We start from the raw sequence: 19,625 nt of genomic DNA, 5'->3' as shown, positions 1-19,625 counted from the left end.
AGCAAGCCAGACTCTAAGCAAACTATTTCCAAATGGATTTCCCATTGCATCTCCTTTTAGTACAGCTCTCATGGCAAAGTACCTCTGTTAGGGATCAGGTCACACTCCACCAGGCCAGCAGCCACCTCTGCTGCGTTCATTAAGGGCGTCTCCACGAAGGCCATTTTAGAAACTGCCACTTTGTCCTCAGTGCATACCTTCATCAAACACTACCACTTGGTATCCTTCAAGTCTAGAGCAGGCTTTGCCACTGCAGTCCTACAGGGCATCCTCACTTCTCCTTGGGCTCCTTCCTCCCTCCTTTTCAGCTTTGGGAATCTTATCAGTAGTCAGGAGTGAAACAGTGAAACACGAAGAACATAGTAGCACAGTTATGTACACTTACCATAAATGTAAATGCTAGAGTTTATTCACTGTTGCAGTCTTCTTTCCCTCCCTCCTGCCCCCTTAGCCTACTATGTAGAACTACATCTGTCCTTCTACAATTCACCCAAGGGGACCCTTCCTGGGCTCCCTTGCTCTGTAGGTTATCCATTTGACACCTGCTGTCTTCATAGGGCTCTTCCTAGTTGATGGCAAGAAAGTACTGATTTCATGATGTCAGCTGGCTGTCTTTATATCTGAATGTACTGATGTCAGTCAGGGCATGTGCCAGCCTGAGAGCCAGAAAGAATTTTCTCTAGTAGTCTGGCCAGCTGAGGGCTTTCATGGCAGGAAATCCTAATAGTCACGACTGCAACAGTAAATACACTCAAACATTTAGATTTATGGTAAGTGTAAACTACTGTATTTTCTAACTATGGAGTGTGTGTTTGTCTTCTTTATGCCCCACTCCTGCTGTGGTCAGCATATGCCTGTGTTAGGAGGATGTAAAGGTTTTGGTATGCTGCCCAGATATTGGACTATCTTTGACAGGAGATCCAACATGTTATGAATACAATGAAAAAAACATCTGTAATGGTAAGATTTTACACGACTTTACTTTTCTGTAGCTTAGGCTAATAGCTGTGGTGCATGCTTATCTTTAAACATTTAAGTTTTTCTGCAGACTTAAATGCGAGTCTGTATAGAGACCGTGTTCTACCTGATATCCTGCTGTTAGCCATCCCCCAGTTTAAAATTTGTCCCATGCCTCCATAGCCCTTTTACTTGTGTTCAGTTTCCAGAAGATCGTGTCACTTAGATTGTGTTTTGGGTTGTTGTACCTTATTTTTAAAGGTTTATGGTCTGGCATTTTTGGATGAAATGTTCAGATAGTTGTAGACGTACTTATCTGTAAAATGCTTTGGACTTTGCTTCTAGCTTTACAGACATCCACACATTACAATAGTGGAATGTTCATTATCTGGTTTACAATATAGCATTACTGAAAAGTAGTTTGAATATCCAGGATGCATATTGCGCATTTCAGATTTGGTTGCGGATCTTATGGGGTAGGTGGTTTTGCATTAGTTCTGGCAAAATAGAGAGAAACCAAAAAAGTAGTTCAGAACTAGAATTTGCTCCTACAATAACTAATATTAGTACTTAATTTAAGTCAATTAGGGGTGCTTATTGTACAGTGGGTAATTTCCTTGCTGAGCATGAGGACTGTGCTGCAAGATGTGAAAATACAGTCCTTTGTTGATGGTTACTCAAGCATTGAATGGGTGACCTATTCATTGTTACGTAAGCATCTGTAAATATTGACTGACTACACCAGTCAAAACAGTTTGGACCAAATAGGGTGCGTTTCAGCTAGTGTCAGTATCTTATGCAAAAATGTAGGGGGGTTTTAATCCTCATCTTTAACCGAAGAATAACGTTAAAGCCAGTATTAAGTAAGTTGTCCTTGCTAGACTTTTTAACAGTGTAACATATGGTGTAGTGCTTGACATAGTTATAAGAACACTGAGATGCCATCCTCAGTGAACAAAGTTCATCTGTTCAGTATGCTTTTGGTGAGTTATGTGGTACTAACGCCTGCATTCAGTAATGTACTAGTAAGACACAAATGTATAAGTAAATTAAGGTAAAGTAAGGACAAAATCTTTAATGGAAGCAAGAAATTGATATGCAGCAGAACAGAATAAATGCACAGCTTTCAAAAATTATCCTCAATCTTAAAACAAGTCGTTTTTGCACAAGTTACAGAAACAAGTCTTTTCCTATCAAACCTTCCAGGTCATTTGACCTTGAAGGTTGAAAGGAATAATTTGACATTGTTTAATGACAGCAGAAAACTAAAAGGAAAAGTTGTGAATGTAACATTCCATTATTTAAAAAATGGAGGTATTTCCTAGCTACAAGATAGTGAGGGTGACTGCTGAAAAAACTTTTTGCAGATTTTGCAGTAAGCAAATGTGCAAGGGTGCCACTTAGGTAAATGAAAATGACTGTGTATGCATGAGTACAAGAACTTGCTCATACAAGTGTTAAAAAAAAAAAAAAAAAGTGCACTCATTATACATGTATGAACAACATCTTCTGTTGTCTAATGTATCACCAACAAAACTTCTATTATGGTAAGAACTTTAAAGGTGAAAAAAAATGCAGTTGGCCCTGTTATTGTGAATAAAAATGTATTCTGTGAAGGAGTAGAATTTGGTGAGGTGTTTTAATAAACATTTTGAGAGATTCCACTAGTGGGGTCAATTGTTGTCTTAGGGATACCTTAGAGGATGTGCCAAGAAAAGGTACCACAAAGACCACCAGGTTGCAAAATCCAGAAATCCAGTTTATTCCAAGATGAAGGTTAAGACCAAACAGAATGACGAACAATTGACATTTTGCAACCTGGTGATATTTGTGGTACCTTTTCTTGGTTAATAGTTCACCAAACAGAATGATGAACAATGGACATTTTGCAACCTGGTGATCTTTGTGGTACCTTTTTCTTGGTTAATAGTTCATTTTGGTACTACATTCCCTCTATTTAACTGTTTATACCAGGTAATAACAGGTTGAGCGCTTTCGCTTTAGCTTGCAAAAATATAGATTTTTATTTTGGATGATAACCTGTTACAAGGGGCCATTGATAAGTTTATATGAATTTTTGGCTGTTTCAAAACCTGTGATTCCTGGGATTTTTGGGATTCCCAGAGTCCACAAAGATACATTTAATCTCCCTTTGAGGTCAATAGTGTCATCCACTGGTTCTAAAACGCAGCCTATGGCTGCTGTTGTGGACACAAAGTTAAAACCATTTTATGGTTTGTACCAGCACATATTAGGGATTCATGCGATTTTTGAAAAAAAAAAAAAAAAAAAAAAAAAGAGTATGGTAGAATTTGCTTCTAGTTGTTGCTTTATTACCATTGATATTAAGGATCTTTTAGTCTTATTCCTCAATGTAGGACTAACCTGGTTTGCGCAAGTTTTAACTGGATTTGATTTCCTGTCTCAAGACTTTAGTTTAATACTAGAGAATATGGAGTTGATCCTGAAAAATAATTTCATTTTCTTTAAGGGTGAATTTTACAAACAAGTTTTTGGGGTTGCTATGGGAGCATCCTGTGCCCCCATATTTGTCAACATTGTTTTGTTGTTTTGGGAACATTATTATGTTTTTTTGTCCAGGTATTATGAATACATTAGTTTATTTTTGTTTTTTGGACAACTTTTTTATTATTTGGAAGGGTCCAATAGATGTAATTGATTAAGCCATGAGTTATATCAATAGTACCACAGAATTTTTGACATTTAATTATAATGTAGATTGCTAGAATTGCATTTTTTTATATGTTAATGTTTTCAAGGACATTGTTAATAGAAGCTACGTATCTAAACTTTATAGGAAAGAACATTTTTCATTTTTCAAATTCATATTTGCATTACAACAGTAACCATCCTTATTTTAAAAAAAAAGAATATTGTTAAGGGCCAGATGGTATGAGTGGCACGTATGATCACCCTCAGGGAAGATATAGTGGATGAGTTAAATTATATTGAACGGTTATTTATGGCTAGGGGATGCACTAGAGTTTCTGAGTCTACTAAGGAGGAAATTTTTACAGGGATGGTGGAAGAAATATCTCCCTTTATTGAATTCAAATGATAGCGAAGAAAGGGGTAGGTTCATTGTGATGACAAGGTTTAGATCCGTGGAGCGTGTGGCTCTGAGGGATTGGGATTTCTTTTAAGTGGAGCATGTCCAACACCTCAGGGTTTGACATGGCCCTGTATGTTAAGCAGAGATCGCCTCTGAGTAGACGATATGCCACAGAGTATAGCTGGAGTTTCTTTTAGATAGTCAGTATAGGGCATCTGCTTTAGGCCTGTGATTCTTTTAGTGAGGTATTTCTGTGGCCTTTCCAGCTGTTGCTGATGTCTTGTGAGGTACATACCAAATGGGGCTTTGTACTCTATAATGGGTCTAATGAGGGATGAGTACAGTGGGACAATGAATGACCTTTTTTCTGGATGAAAAGCCCTTTGTGATGAGGTGTGCCACATAGAAGGATTTCCTGACTGTTGTGGCGAAGTGGTTATCAAAGGTGAGACCACTGTCCACCTGTGTCCCCAAGTCTCTCATCACACTTTCAGTGTTTAGTGTACTGCCACCTATGTGGTAATTCATGGGTACATGTTTTTTCCCAAAGGGGATAACTGTACATTTCTTGGCATTAAGCTTGAGCCCATGGCTCTGGCACCAAGCATCTGTTTCTGTAAGGCCCTTTTGTAGAATATCCACATCATTTGGGGATTCAATAATGGCTCCCAGTTTGCAGTCATCTGCGAACTTTGTTAGCCAGAGTCCCTTAGTGTTGGCCTGTACTTCGGAGAAGTAGATGCCAAACAAGAGTGGTCCCAGGACTGAACCCTGAGGTACTCCACTTGTCTAGAGCTGTATTTGGAGTCGGCTACTTTACAGTCTGGGTTCTGTCAGTAAGCCAGTTGGCAACCCATCGAGTGATGTAGGGATTTATGCCCAGCTTAGTAAGTTTATGTATGATTCCAGCGTGGGGGATGGTGTGGAAGGCCTTGGGAAGGTCCAGATAGGCTGTGTGGACTGCCTTACCTTCGTCCACAGCTCTAGACTGATTCGAAGAAGTCAGTCAGGTTCAGGAGACAAGATCGGCCCTTCATGAATCCAAACTGGGTGGGCTCCAGTGTTTGAAGGTTGCCAATGTCTTTTGATTCTAAGTTCCATGATAATGCATTCCATGCCCTTGCAGAGCAGGCTTGTCAGACTGATGGGACGGTAGTTCCCAGGATCCAAGGTGGATCCCCCCTTGTGGAGTGGGATAACTGTAGCTGTGCGCCACTCAGTGGGCACGAAGCCTGAGGCGAGGCTATGATTAAACATGACACTTAGGTGAGGTGCCAGTTCATTTTTAGTTCATGTAGTACACAGCGCGGTACGTCTGGTCCCATGGATGCTGTATTCTTAGCTTTGGAGAGTGCGTTTCTACCTGTGTGGTCGTGATTACCGGAATTTGGCAATCTTTTGGTATTGAGGTGGGCCCCTTAGGGGGTGAGAGTGGGGTGAGGTTTGCACTAAATCGATCTGCCAGTATATTGGCAATATCCTCGGGATCAGTATATTTAATGCCATTCTGTTGTAGCTCAGAGCAGATCTGAGCCTTGCCATTTAGATTCTTGACATAACTATAGAATGCCTTGTGGTTGTCGTTGGAATCTTTGGCAATTTTATTTTTGTAACTAGCTTTGGAGAATTTTATGAGGGATCTCAGCTTCTTACAGGGGCTGGTAAGGGAGTTTTTTTGCATCCTGGGATTTTCCTCTTTTCTGCAACAGTTTCTTTGTTCTGTTATATAGTTTGTTTATGGCAGGAGACCATCAGATTGGCTTCCTTTTTTTTGGAGGAGTGTGTCTTGGTTCTATTTGGGTAATACCCATTTTCAGCAGGTCTAGGGAGAAAAGCTTCATTTGCTTGCATTGCATTATACTAAGTTCTAGTTAAACACAGAGTAATTATATATATATATATATATATATATATATATATACCCGCACACATACACTTGTCTTAACACACTCTGAAGATGAACAGCAGCACTTGACAGAGGGAAGAATGCTAGCTACTTATTTTGAACTTCTTAAAACTATTGATGCTGTTCCACATACGTGAATAACAGATAAATGAAAAACATTACAGTTTAATTTACAATGCTATTCAATGGTAAAACAGTGGCTAAGCAACAGGATACACCAAGATGGGGATGGAAGGTTTGCTTGTCCACACCACCATGGGGTTCCAGAGGTACCTTTTAGAGTTGTGTACTGAGTTGAATTATTTTTGGATTGTCCTCTGAAGTAAGAGGGGAATAGGCTATGGACAGCCAGGTGTAATGAAACCAAATATGATGAATAGTGGGTAACATAATTACTTCACTTGAAGATGCCAAAGTTCTTTTACCAAACTTGTGTAAAAAAATTACACAGTTGTAGGGGTAATGCCCTCACCTTTAATGCCAGTAAATATAGCATCATGAGACTTTGCAAAAAGAGAATATTGTATGATTATACAAGAAATGGTGTAATCATAAAAAAATGCCTTAATAAATAACTCCATTGTTAAGGATCAAGAACTACTGTGTAAGTTTTGTTCAGTGTCAGCTTTAGTCCATGTTGGAAAAACTTATTCTGTTGCTCATATATTTCTAATTTGTAACTCACTGATCCAACCCATTAAGTACATGTTCTTTTTTGTAGTCAAGTCACTAGAAATTTTACCATCAGTGCTCTCTATAATCAGGACAGAATGGTCCAATCAACTTCAGAGTTGTGTCCAAGTTTTGAGGATCAATACACTGTGTACAAGAGGGTAAAATTATAATTCACAAAAACTTTTATGAAATGTCAGTGTGTTATAGATATGGCTAAATTATAGTATGGCACCAAATACATTGCTTGCACAGGCATTTCTCTACAATAGTATCAAAAAAATCCTTATTTTATTTAGGTTATGTAAAGGACTGCTGTATTACTTCTCTGCAGGGTGAGAAATGAACGTCCAGAACTTCTGTACTGATTTGGTATTACTTGAGACCTAAAATAGCACACGTTTCATGAGGGTCATATTTTCCAAAACTAGAAATATTGCCAAATACATTAGTACAGGTACACACAAATCGCAAAATATAAAGCTGAAAGGTATGAACATGTTTTTTTAACTAAAATTGCAAACTAAGTGCAGGTTGTGTCAGAGTCGTGTTTTAATTTTGCTAGAAAGCATCCACATACATCAGAGATACATTCATATGTTTGCATAGACTTACTAGTAGGTGCATAAAGTGAGTAGCCTGCTCAGTTTTGCACCATCAGGTTCACAAGAGATATACATATGTCTTCTGTCAGGTACATCTTTAATGTGTTCATGTAACAGCAGGACTAAGACTGTATAATGTATTTTGTCAATTTTTTGTTTACTTTTGGTGCTAGGTTCACTAGTCTAGTGTTGGCTCCACCAGTTGTGCATTCAGGCAGACTTTTCAAAACTGTACCAGAGCACACAGTGTTTTAGACCAGCGCTTTTAGCTAGCTGTACGAAACCAAACTGTTGCTGAGGACTTTGTAAATACATTAAGATGTCAAACACCATGATTTTCCTAGCAAGGAGCTGTTTAACACCCTTCTAGTTTATTTTTTGGCATTACAGTGAAACTTTCTTTCAAGGACATTTGTGATGTGCCAGCTCAACAAGTTACTGATTAAATGTTTGAACAGCCTAAGCAGTAGTCAGGTGCCCATCTTTTATCTAAAGAGAGTTTTGTGGAGTTTTGCAGACGTCGTTATAGTGAAGAAAGGTTTCTGTGAGTTACCATGTCCCTGAAGTAATAAAATACATTTTACAAGAGTTGAGACTTGAGTTAAAAATTTCATCATTTTTTCATTAACTTTTTCATATTTAGTAACCTGGAAAAGGAGAGATGTATGTACTCTGGTTTTGTGAAAATGTTCTGTATGTGACACAGTACACTAGAACTGGAAAAGGAAAAGCACCTGCAACTGTTCCTCATTTCTTTCCAGAGCGCTATATAATCAAAATCGAACACTTACCAGAAAACTGGAATGTTTTGTTTACTGTCAACTTTCCTAGTAATTTAGTACAGTGTGTTGATATACCTTTCACATGTCCCTGATTTTGAGGGATGTCTCTGGATTTGACTCAAATTTTAGCTGTGTCCCTCTTAATCTGTTGAAAAACTGGTGACCTTTGGAGAGTAAAATAACTATTGTAGGTGTAGACTTTTTACTTCTGAAAATGTATTTTCACTCTATTTTATTCTCGCAACATCTCAAGTTAATAGTATTAACAATTTAGGAACTGTCCTGGTTGAACCTTATTTCTGGATTTGTCCTCAATTCTGATGAAGTTTGTTCTTGATTCAGTTGAGAACTATGTCTGCCGATGATGTGTATACCCTCTGCTTTTGAAATCTTCAGTTTGCTTGCTGAAACAGGCATGTAGAGGAAAACCAGCAGTTGAATGAAAAATGCAGTTTGATGCATATACACCAAATGCAGAATCCTCTGGCACGAATAGTGCAAGACCTGTAATAGCAACCATCTGCCATGGGAGTTGCAGCACAGCTCATTTTAGAAATTGAACAGCAGGTCTTGAATAAATGCAGCCAAATAGGAGCTGCACTGTTGGAGCCAGTTTGCAACCAGTTGTAATGTTGGAAACCTAAGCAAAAAAAAAAACACCCCAAGTCATTGTTCCTTAATACATCTAGTGATATCTATATCTGCATTTGTGTGGAGATGCTAAGCAGTACAATCCAAAATGTGGACTCTGACAATTACAGCAACCGTTGTGGGAGAAGTAAGTAAAGTGAGTGAATCCCAGGTGTCATTTCCCTGTAAATTCTGCACACAACTGCTTGTTAACTTTGGTGAGGGCCAGTACCAGAAGCTGTTTTATTTTTTTCTCTTGCAAACAAGGCACCAGTTGTTGTTTGTGCCCAGGAATACTATGTCTTTCCTTGTTTGTTTCCTAAGCTTTCCATGTGTCATTTAACTCTCTGCTTTATACAGACTGGAGTGAGTGAGGGGGCGTGTACTGCACTTCAGTAGTAAGAGTACACAAACTTTGTGTTTGTCAATGACTACAGTTTTGCTTGTTAGAATTCAAGTTAAGGTTGTCTGCAATACACCTTTCCCATTTAACTCTGCTTCTTTTACCCGGCATCTGACGTTTTTCTTTTTATAGATGCTAGGTGGTTAGCAACCTTAATAAAGCGCAGCCATGGTTTGCATGTAGTGTTCCAAAGCTAAAATGTGAGAGGCTACATGAAGCTTTGGTCATGAGCTGTTGGTTGCTGACAACAGCTTCAGAGCAAACAGCACATTCAGAGAAGTGTATTTAGGTCAGCTGTGTGAAACTTGCATTTATCCATATTCAGTGGGTTCTGATGATGCATCCAAGCTGCAGCCCCCAGTCAATTTAAGGTAAGATTTTTTTTTTGTTTGAGGCTGTTAAGAGAAACTGTTGTAGTGAGCTGTTTGCTGTTGGGTATTTTTCTGTATTTGTTAACTCCTTAATGGATATTAATTGATTTTTAATTTATTTTTAGACTGTTGAACATGGTTTTACCCACCAGCCCAGTGCACTGGGGTATAACTCCACCCTTGGTCTCATGGCTATTGGAACTCGATCAGGAGCCCTCAAACTGTATCCTTTAAGTGTAGCCAAAATTATCTGTAACAGCTGTGCTTTATACCACACTGTCTGTTTTGTGTGGTGTGAAGAAAATAAAATGCAGGTCTTCATGGAAGGAATTTGGGTGATGGTTTCTGCTGGCTTTAGCTAAGAAAACCAAATTTGCTGAAGAAAATCAGGTGAACATCTCCATTATTTTTATTTTATTTTTGACATAACTTATTGTATTTTGAAGTCAGTACATTCAGAAGTTTTCATGTAGTTATTTTGCAAACCTAGCTAAGTTTATTTTTCTCTGAAGGTCTGCTGAATAGGACCTTGCTTTTTAAATGGGCATTCTGTTTTCCGAATGAAAATATTTTCTGTTACATATATTTTGGAAAACCGCCATTTTAGTTCAGAAAGTATCACCACAGATATATGAAAGGTAATTTTTTTATGCTTCAAGGGGTATCCTAAGATGTTCAGCTATGTTATTGTTTGGGTTTTGTTCTGTGTAACTGCTTAACAATAAGCAAGCATTAGTCAATTATTACTGACATGGCAGCCAACTGATTAAAGTAGAACAACGGGAGGCACTGTACATGCACATATCCATATGAAAAGTTACTAACTATATTTACGTAGTATACTGGATGCTTCCTATTTACTTTTAATCCTGAGTATTTAGTGTACTGTGCTCTTGTGAACTATTTGTCACAAGGAATACAATTTGGAAAATTCACATTTAGAAATTGAACAGCATTTTTTGTTAACAGATGGCATACTTTTGGTTTAGACTGTTTTCCAGTTTCCAGTAATTGCTTTTTTGCCAGCCACCAAAATTAAACTTAAACTGAAAAAGCCCTCAATATGTCTAGGCATTTCATATCCTGTATCCCAGGTCAATCTCTTTTCTTTTATTTTTATTTCTGCCCTATTTTTAAACTCCATATGTTAAGTTGTCCATCCAGCCTTCATTCTTGCTGGATGGGTTCGGAGCCGATCCTCGGCTCCGACTCTGCCAATTCTAAAGCTCGAGAGCTAATTCCACCGGCTCGAGGCTCCCCTATATCCCACAATGCTAGGCGGTAACTACCCAGATCTTGTTTGCCGCTATAGCTGATGAGGTGCTTTTTTACCGGCTCAGGCAGGTTAGTGAGAGTTTTTGCAGTAATAGGTATTTCTTAACCCCCTATTGTTTTCATACCGTAACCTTTTTAGTTTAATTAATATTTAGATAAATCGACCCCTGTTTTTCGGGTCTATATTCCCTTCCTTTTCTTCCCTTAACTTGTAGGCCTTCGGCCCCTTCCCTTCCCCCAGTCCTTTAGTGTGACTAAATTAGTAGTTTTTTTGTTAAGGGCTTGTATGTGTGTTTGTGGCTTGTGTTAGCCCTTATAATTTAATCATTTCTTCGGTAGAGGGTGTGTCTGTAGTGTGTTTGTGTTTTTTGTCAGGCACTCCTTTTCACTATGTGAAAAGATGCTAAGGTCTCAGGCTTCAAGAAGTGTGACTCGTGCTGTCAGAAAATGTCTCTGACAGACGGTCACACTTCTTGTGTGTATTGCCTGGGACCTTTGCACCTGCAGGACTCTTGTGCTGTTTGTCATGGTTTTAGCCCTAGAGTCCTGCAGGAACGCAAGAATAAATTAATCTTGTGGGGCTTATTAAAGCCTGAAGGCCCCCCGACTCAATCTGTGTCTGGGAAGCCTTCTAAAACTTCCAAACAGTCGGCTCCAGTTTCTGAGTCGACTGCTGGAAAGGTTAAGACGGCTTCGATATCGGCTCCGGCCGGAGCCGATGTTTCCAAGCCTCATACTGTTACCTCGGCTCCGGCTGGAGCCGAGGCTGATGAAACTCCGTTGGCTCCAATACTCTTATCGGAGCCACAGTCTAGGAAGAGGTCTAGATCCCCCTCTATCGGCTCCGTGCATTCGGCACCAGGATCCCCTCTTCTCTCTGAACGGAGCCATAAAACTCATTCCTCACGGTCTTCCAGGTTATCTGACCACGATTTGCAAAAGGTAGTGAGTAGAATCCTCAAGTCCGAGGCACTGGCCCAAATGCTGCATAGCCCGACTCAGCAGTCAGTGGCTATTTCTGTTCCCCATTACATTCCTCCTCCGACTCCTTTGAGTTCGGAGCCAGGGCTTGTCGGAGCCATGACTGTCGGTGCATCGGATCCGATACCTTCCCTTTCGGCTCCTTGGAGGGATCTCGGCGCCGAGCTTCCCTCGTCTGCTCCGAGGGGGCGAGTGGCATCGGACCCTTGTCCGACCCCGCTCTCCCTCTCGGGGCTTCGGCGCTGGTGAGTTCGGCTCCGACATCGGCTTCGGAGCCGTCCCTGTCGGTGCCGGGGGAGGTCCTTGTCTCTTCGGAGTGGGGGCCTCTAGCCTTGCCTGACAGGGGTGCCTTCGAGGTCATGCAGGGCGTGCTAGAACCAGGGTCTGCCCCACAGTTGGCTCCTTCAGCCCCCCCATCTACAGTGCCTGCGGTGATTTCTACTCACCCCCTTGCCTTAGACCGCAGAGAGCCAACTCCTCAAGTTTCCCCATTGGGAATTTCCTCCTCTTCCGAGGCCTCTCCTGACCCGGTAGGAGAACCCCCTAGGAAGAGGCAGTGCAAGAGGAAGCACATTGACTCCCCTGAGTCTATCACCTCTGACACTGACTTAGAGGAATCTGAAAGATTCCCCTCGATCCCCCTCTGAGGATGTCTCCTTTGCTGACATCCTTGAGATCCTCAAACAGAGGGGGAACTGGCCAGCCCTTAACCCTTCGGAGGATGAGTCAGTGTATCTTGAGGCGTTTGGCTCTCGCCCTTCTACCTCCTGGGTGTCCCCTCCCTTTGACCCCCTTATGGAAGTGGTGGCAAGGAAGGCTTGGACAGCTCCTGATTCAGTGGAACCCACCCCGAGGAGACCATCTAAATTTATTACTGCCCCTAGAGATAAAGATTTTTTATCCAAAGGTGTCCCTGTTGATGCCTTGGTGGTGGCTGCGGCCACTAAGAAGGAGTTAGCCGATCCTTCAGTTCCTGTCCATCCTCCTAATAAGGAATCTAGGGCCATGGACAGGTACGGCGAGCGGATGTTCTCATCAGCGACCTTTTCAATGCGTTCGCTGAATTACTTATGCCACTTCACTCGTCTCCAGAGAGATTTACTCAAGGATATGGGTGAACTGATAAAGGATCCTACAGCTGAGGGGTTCAAAGACACAATGAACTCCCAGTTGGCAACCCTGAATTCCATCGTTAACTCCTCCATGCGGCTGGTCTCATATGCTGCAGATGGGGCGAGTAGAGCCGCAGGCACAGGTGTTGCCTTACGACGTCACGCCTGGATGCGGCTATGCAACTTTGCGGACCCTTTCAAGGCGTCCTACACCAATTCTCCCTTTGATGGATCATCCTTGTTTGATCCACAGGTGAAGGATACATTGACCAGGTGCGAGGTAGAAGGTAAGACTCTCTCTGCTGTAGGAGTCTGTTTTTCTACGAACAAAAAATGCTAGAACCAAATAGACCAAGTAAAAAGGTAACCAGCTGAGAGTGAGATGAGCACCACAACACAAAGGTAATAGCGTAGTCAAAAAGTTTAATATCCGCTTTCGTCAGTGGACTTCCTCAGAATACACAACTAACACAGTTGTCTGTTTTTCTACGCCTTCTAGACCCTATCCCAAAGGTCAGAGGGGAGGAAAGATGTGGTTCCGCAAACAATCCCAGGGAGTCTCATCTGACGCACAAGGTCGATTCCCCTCTAGAGGCAGAGGGGGGAATAATAATAGACGCCGCCCTAGAGGCAGAGGAGGTCCGCAAAACCAGGGTAGCAGAGAAATGTTCTCTGATAAACCCTTTCAGCATCCCTGAGGGGCTGCCCGGCTGTCCACCTTCGGAGGCAGTCGGGGGAAGGTTATCCCTGTACCCAAAAGCCTGGCTTTCCCTTACTCAAGACAAATGGGTACAGTCGATCATATCCGAGGGTTACAAAATTCCCTTTATTCACATCCCATCCCAACCCAAAAGATCCCTTCCAGACGTTCCACCCGGTCTAAGGGAACAAGCAGCATTAGAAATTTCAAAGCTGCTATCAAAAAGAGCTATCCAATCAGTCCCAGCAGACCAGCAAGGATCCGGAATCTACTCCAAATTCTTTTTGGTACCAAAAAAAACAGGGGACTGATCTCAGCTACTTAAACAAGTATATCAGGAAAACAAAATTCCGGATGGTCACGCTTCAGTCCATTCTACCCTTCTTGGGTCAGGACAATTGGATGTGCTCGATAGATCTTCAGGATGCGTACTACCACATCAAGATGAACAGACGCTCCAGGAGATATCTCCGCTTCAGGCTGGGAGCCAGTCACTACCAGTTCAGGGCCCTGCCCTTTGGTCTCACTACAGCCCCCCATGTGTTTACCAAATGCATGGCAGTGGTCGCGGCTCACTTGAGACGTCAAGGATTCCAGGTGTTTACATATTTAGATGACTAGCTCCTTACCGCCACCACCAGACATCAGCTTCTTCTATCCAGGGACTTCACCATCCAATCTTGCCAAGCTCTAGACATTTCGATAAATTTCGAAAAATCTGTCTTGTCGCCTTGTCAATCTATTACCTTTATAGGCGCCACCTTAAACGCACTCAATCTTTCAGCCACACTCACAGAGCAGAGAGTGTCAGATATTCAAAAACAAGTTTCCCTTCTCTTACAATGCAACAAAGTCAAAGCCAGATTAGTTTTGAAGGTGTTAGGACTCATGGCAGCAGCTATTCTCCTTCTCCCCTTGGCTCGCTTTCACATGAGAATCCTCCAATGGATGCTGTTTACTCAATGGTCCTTTCAACAGCTCCCGATGTCCCATGCCATTTTGATAACTCAATCATGCAAGAATCAACAGTCTTGGTGGATCACATCACCTCAACTTCTCCGAGGAAGACCTTTCACCCCCCCCCCAGTCGCCACGTTGACAACAGACGCCTCCCTGATCGGGTGGGGGGGGGGCATTATCAGGGCAGGACAGTCCAAGGCACGTGGCAACCTTTCGAGTGCCACTTGCACATAAATGTCTTAGAGATGAGAACAGTGCTTTTAGCGTTGCAAGCCCTTCACGACTCTTTTCCCACTGGGACTATTGCAATTCAAACGGACAACATGTCCGTAGTGTGGTACATCAACAAACAAGGCGGAACCAGATCATACCCTTTATGTCAAGAGGCACTCAGACTTTGGCAATGGGCGATCTCTTCTCAGCGTTTTCTGATAGCAACGCACATTCCCGGGAAATCCAACGTTATTGCAGACAAATTGAGCAGGGCAATTCTCATGCCCCACGAGTGGTCTCTAAAGAAATCAGTTCTAGAAGAAGTATTCCTAAGATGGGGCCAGCCTTGCTGCGATCTTTTTGCTACTCCCCAAAACAGCAAGTGTCACGACTTCTTCACTCTCTTCCCGTTACCAGGCCATCCCACCAGAGACTCTCTAGTTCACGATTGGCCCCGGGGACTTCTGTATCCCTTTCCCCCCTTTCCACTGATATCTCAACTAATTCAGAAAGCCATCGCCTTGAGAGTGACAATTATCCTCATTGCCCCTTACTGGCCTCGACAGATATGGTTTCCGTTTCTTCATCGTTACCTTTTGGAGCAGCCTTGGCATCTGGACCCAGTACCAGATCTGATAACCCACCAATCGGGTCAGCTGCACCAATCTCTGCTTTCTCTAAACCTCACAGAGTGGTTTCTCCGATTCCAACCTTAGCCAGGCTTCCCTCAATATCTCGCTCGGTTCGAGATATCTTGATAGCCTCTCATAAGTCTTCTGCCCGGAAGATTTATAATAGCAAATGGAAACGCTTCTCCTTTTGGGCAACGTCAAAAAACATAGATCCCTTTACAGCTCCTATCCAGTCTATTCTAGATTTTCTAGCAGAACTCTTTCATTTAGGATCATCTGCATCTACCATTAGAGTTCAATTGGCTGCCATATCTAATTTTCATGTTGGTGTCTCGGAGTCTAGCATCATGGCTCACAAACTCTGTAAAGCCTTTTAAGGCGATTTCTTCTCAAACCTCCAATCAAAGATCCCCCGCCTCAATGGGATTTGAACTTGGTTCTGGCATCCTTAATCCTTCCCCCCTTCGAACCGGCAGCGTCATGTTCTCTGAAGTTGCTTTCTTGGAAAACACTTTTTCTAGTAGCTATAACTTCAGCGAGAAGGGTATCTGAACTCCATGCTCTGTGCAGTCGTCCTCCTTACTTAGTGTTTCACAAAGATAGGGTATCCCTCCGTACTAATCCATCCTTTTTGCCCAAAGTTTCCTCTCAAGTAAACCTAAACCAAATTATTGATCTCCCCGTCTTTTTCCCTAACTATTCAAACAGGTCGGAACAAAAGCTACATTTTTTGGATGTTCATCGCCAACTTAGATATTACTTAGATAGGACTAAACAATTCAGGAAATCTAATCAATTGTTTCTGTCATATGCGGAAGGAAAAATGGGCCTTCCTGTTACTAAAGTATCCCTTTCTAGATGGCTCACCTCTACAATTACCTTCATCTATGAGATAAGACATCAAAAACTACCCTCAAGACCTAGAGCTCATTCAACTAGGGCATTAGCTACATCCGTAGCTTTTCAGGATAGGCTGCCAATAGATTCCATTTGTGCAGCAGCCACCTGGGCTTCTCCTCATACATTCATTTCACATTACAAATTGGACATGGTTTCCAGAAGCCGTGCCAATTTTGGTTCCACTGATGTTCTTCGTTTTCCATTGCTGCAGTCCTTACTATTGGGTATAGTCCGCATCCAGTCGGCCCGAATACCAGAGTATAAGGCTGACGTCGGTCAGGGCGCATTAGACTGACGTCAGTACGTCAGGGTACTAATGCGCATGACCGGCGTCATATCCTCAGTCTTTTTTGCCGCGTGGTCCGATGCAGAAGCAGTTTTGCGAGTGCAGGTTGGCGTTCTGAAATATTTCCGAAACCGGAGTTTCAGACCGAATCAGAGTTGGCTAAGTACCCGTTGGGAACATTTTGGTTTTTCCTTGCCTCAGTATTTAACCGGATGTCAGAAAAAGTGAATAACTGTATTTCTTGTGGGAAACAAATACCTCATAGGGATTACCATACATTGTGTATACCTTGTTTAGGGCCTGAGCACAACGTTGTTGGTTGCCGCTCTTGTGCTAGGTTTAACAAACGCACTATTAAGAGGAGGTTAGACTGTGCCAGATTAGTGTTTGGGAAGCGTTGCAATTATAAAATGCCGGCGGATGCTCCGACGCCCGCTTCGTCCAAGAAGCGCAAGGACAAAACAGCAAAGCCTAGGGTTGATGAACCGGCAGTCCCGGACGTCGGTTCTTTAGATGGCTCAGTGGAGCCAGAGGTTTTGCCAGGAGTTTCTATGGAGTCTCAGGCAGAAACTTTACTTTTACAGGATGTACCCTCTCAGGAGGCAGGCCAGGCTGAGGGGCTTCTCAGGTAACTATTCTTCCCTCTCTTCCCAAAGTAGTTAGAGCCTCTCCTTCTGTTGCCAAAACTTCTTTTAGAGGTAGGCCAACTTCAGCTTCAGTAGGGGCTTCTCCTAGCCTTTCGGGTTCTGTACCTAAGAAACATATGCTTAAAATGGCAGAAGATTTGATTACTATGATTAGAGGTTCTATGGGCCCTCCTGATAGGAGGCCTAGAGTGGAACCAGAGTTTGACAGTTTTGAACAGGGTTCAGGGGCTTCTGAGTCTTCTGCGGAAGATTTGCTGGTGTATCCTCATTATTTTGATTCTGATGTGGATGATGCCACTCCTTCGGCTTCTCCTCCTGAGGATTTTTCTTTTTCAGAGACTCTGCATTCCATGAGGGAGCACTTTAAATGGGAAGGCCAGGATTACTCTGATTCCAGGAAGAGACTTAGGGAATTCTTGTTTTTACCCCAGCATAGGCCCTTAGCTATACCTCCTGTGTTGAATGTGGTGGAAGATGTTTTTGCAGAGGCTTCCCTGAACCCTGATTCTTTGCCTCCTGCTCCTGTTAAACCTGATAGGTACTATCGGGTGCCCGAAGCTCATAAGTATTTGTTTAAGAGTCCTAGGGCGGACCCAGAAACTGTTTCTCAGGGGCCTAAAGGTGTTAAGGCCTCTGTGGTTAAAAATCCTGTTCCCACTGACAAAGAGGCAAGGGCGTTAGATAGGTGGGGTAAGAAAGTGTATACTTCTTCCACTCTAGCCATGAGGGCGTTGAATTGTCAGTTTCACATGCTGAAATATCAAAATTATCTCCTTTCACAATTGAAATCTAAGGTGGATGCTTTGGCGGAAGGTATTGATTGTAAAGACTTGCTGGATTTAGTTTATGTGTCTGAACAAGTGGGCAAGCATTCTTTGCAATGTGGTTTTGATGCTGTGCAGGCCTCCTCGAGGGTGGCTGCCACTAGTTCTGTTCTTCGCAGGCATGCCTGGTTGAGGGATCAAAATTTGGCTGAGCATGTTAAGACACGGATTTTGGATGCTCCTTTACAGTCTGATGTGTTGTTTGGTTCACCTGTGGAAGCAGTTTTAAAGAAAATGGAGGACAAAGCTAAGTCTATGCAAACTGTTAAAGATTTTTGCAGGTACAGCCACCAAGTTTAGTAGAAATTGGCCTGCTAAGGGGTGGACATATCCTGCTTATGATTCCCAGTCTAGGGGTAGGTCTAGACGTGGTAGGGGCAGGGCTCAAGGTTCGTTTAGGCCTAGAACAGGGAGTTCACCTGCTCAGACTTCTGGTGAGGGCAGGGGTCAGTCCTTTCGTAAACAGACCCAATGACCTGCCTTTTCAGCTGCCAGTAGATTCTCGTCTGGCAGCTCCTTTGGAAGGACGACTGTCTCTTTTCAAAGAAAATTGGGATTTAATTATTCAAGACAGATGGGTGTTGGACATCATTCAGCCAGTCCCTGTATCAGAAAGGGGCCTAGGATTTTATTCTTGCATGTTCCTAGTACCAAAAAAGGGGAACACGTGGAGACTGCTTTTGGATTTATCTCTCCTCAACACTTATCTGGACATTCCCAAGTTCAAGATGTTGACGTTACAACAGCTTTTACCCCTGCTGGGCAAAGATCACTGGATGGTAACTTTAGTTCTCAAGGAAGCTTACCTTCATGTGCCTATCAGGCTAAGTTACAGGAAGTATCTGCGGTTTCGAGCTGGAAATTCTCTTTATCAGTTCTCTGCATTGCCCTTTGGCTTATCTACTGCCCAGAGTATTCACAAAGGTTCTGGCTCCAGTGATAGCTTACTTCAGGCTACAAGGACTTCAAATCTATCCTTATTTAGACGACTGCCTGATTCTGGCTCAAGAAAAGGAAGACCTTCTACAGCATCTGGAATATCTTATAGCAGTGCTAAGATGCCTAGGGTATTCTGTGAACGAAATAAAGTCCAGTCTAGTACCCTCTCAAGACATGTGCTTTCTGGGTGTGAGACTGAATACAGCAGCCCAGATGGCCTTTTTAACCCCGGACAAACAAAAGAGTCTATCACTTTACTTCCATCAACTATCTCATCAGTCCGTGCTGACTGCAGAGACAGTCCTTCAAGCATTAGGGTTCATGGCATCTTGTATTCTGGTGCTTCCCAATGCCAAACTGCATATGAGGAAGTTACAATGGTATCTCAAAAATGTATGGACACAGCACTGCCAGGATTTAGACACTGTCATTCAAATAATACCTTGCCTTCAAAGAGAATTTTTGTGGTGGGCTCAGGAATGTCACCTAAACAAGGGACTCTGTGACCCGGCCAGAGGCGAGTCAGATTTTACCGACAGATGCCTCAGACATTGCTTGGGGAGCTCATCTAAATGGAAAGTGGATACAAGACAAGTGGCCTGCCAGACTACAGCATCTACATATCAACATGAAGGAGATGTTAGCAGTCCAGTTCGCATTGCTGGCTTTCAAGGAGTTACTTCTTCCAGGGCAGGTGTTGATTCTAACAGACAACACAACTGTCATGTGGTACTTCAACAAACAAGGGGAACACATT

General features: G+C 42.6%; 1 protein-coding gene across 7 annotated transcripts in view; it reads left to right on the top strand.

Annotated features, from left to right (window-relative positions):
* LLGL2 (LLGL scribble cell polarity complex component 2) overlaps window positions 1–19,625 on the top strand; it is a 2,451,001-nt gene that overhangs the window by 295,996 nt on the left and 2,135,380 nt on the right. For all 7 annotated transcript variants that reach the window (XM_044084955.1, XM_044084956.1, XM_044084957.1 and 4 more), the window contains exon 3: window positions 9,525–9,622. In XM_044084955.1, coding sequence (XP_043940890.1) covers window positions 9,588–9,622 — 35 coding nt within the window. In that variant the 5' untranslated portion in view covers window positions 9,525–9,587. The remainder of the gene's footprint in view (window positions 1–9,524; window positions 9,623–19,625) is intronic.

Source organism: Protopterus annectens, chromosome 10.part0, assembly GCF_019279795.1.
Source record: "Protopterus annectens isolate FY-2018-M chromosome 10.part0, PAN1.0, whole genome shotgun sequence".
Taxonomy (NCBI): Eukaryota; Metazoa; Chordata; order Ceratodontiformes; family Protopteridae; genus Protopterus; species Protopterus annectens.
This window is presented reverse-complemented; position numbering and strand designations above follow the sequence as displayed.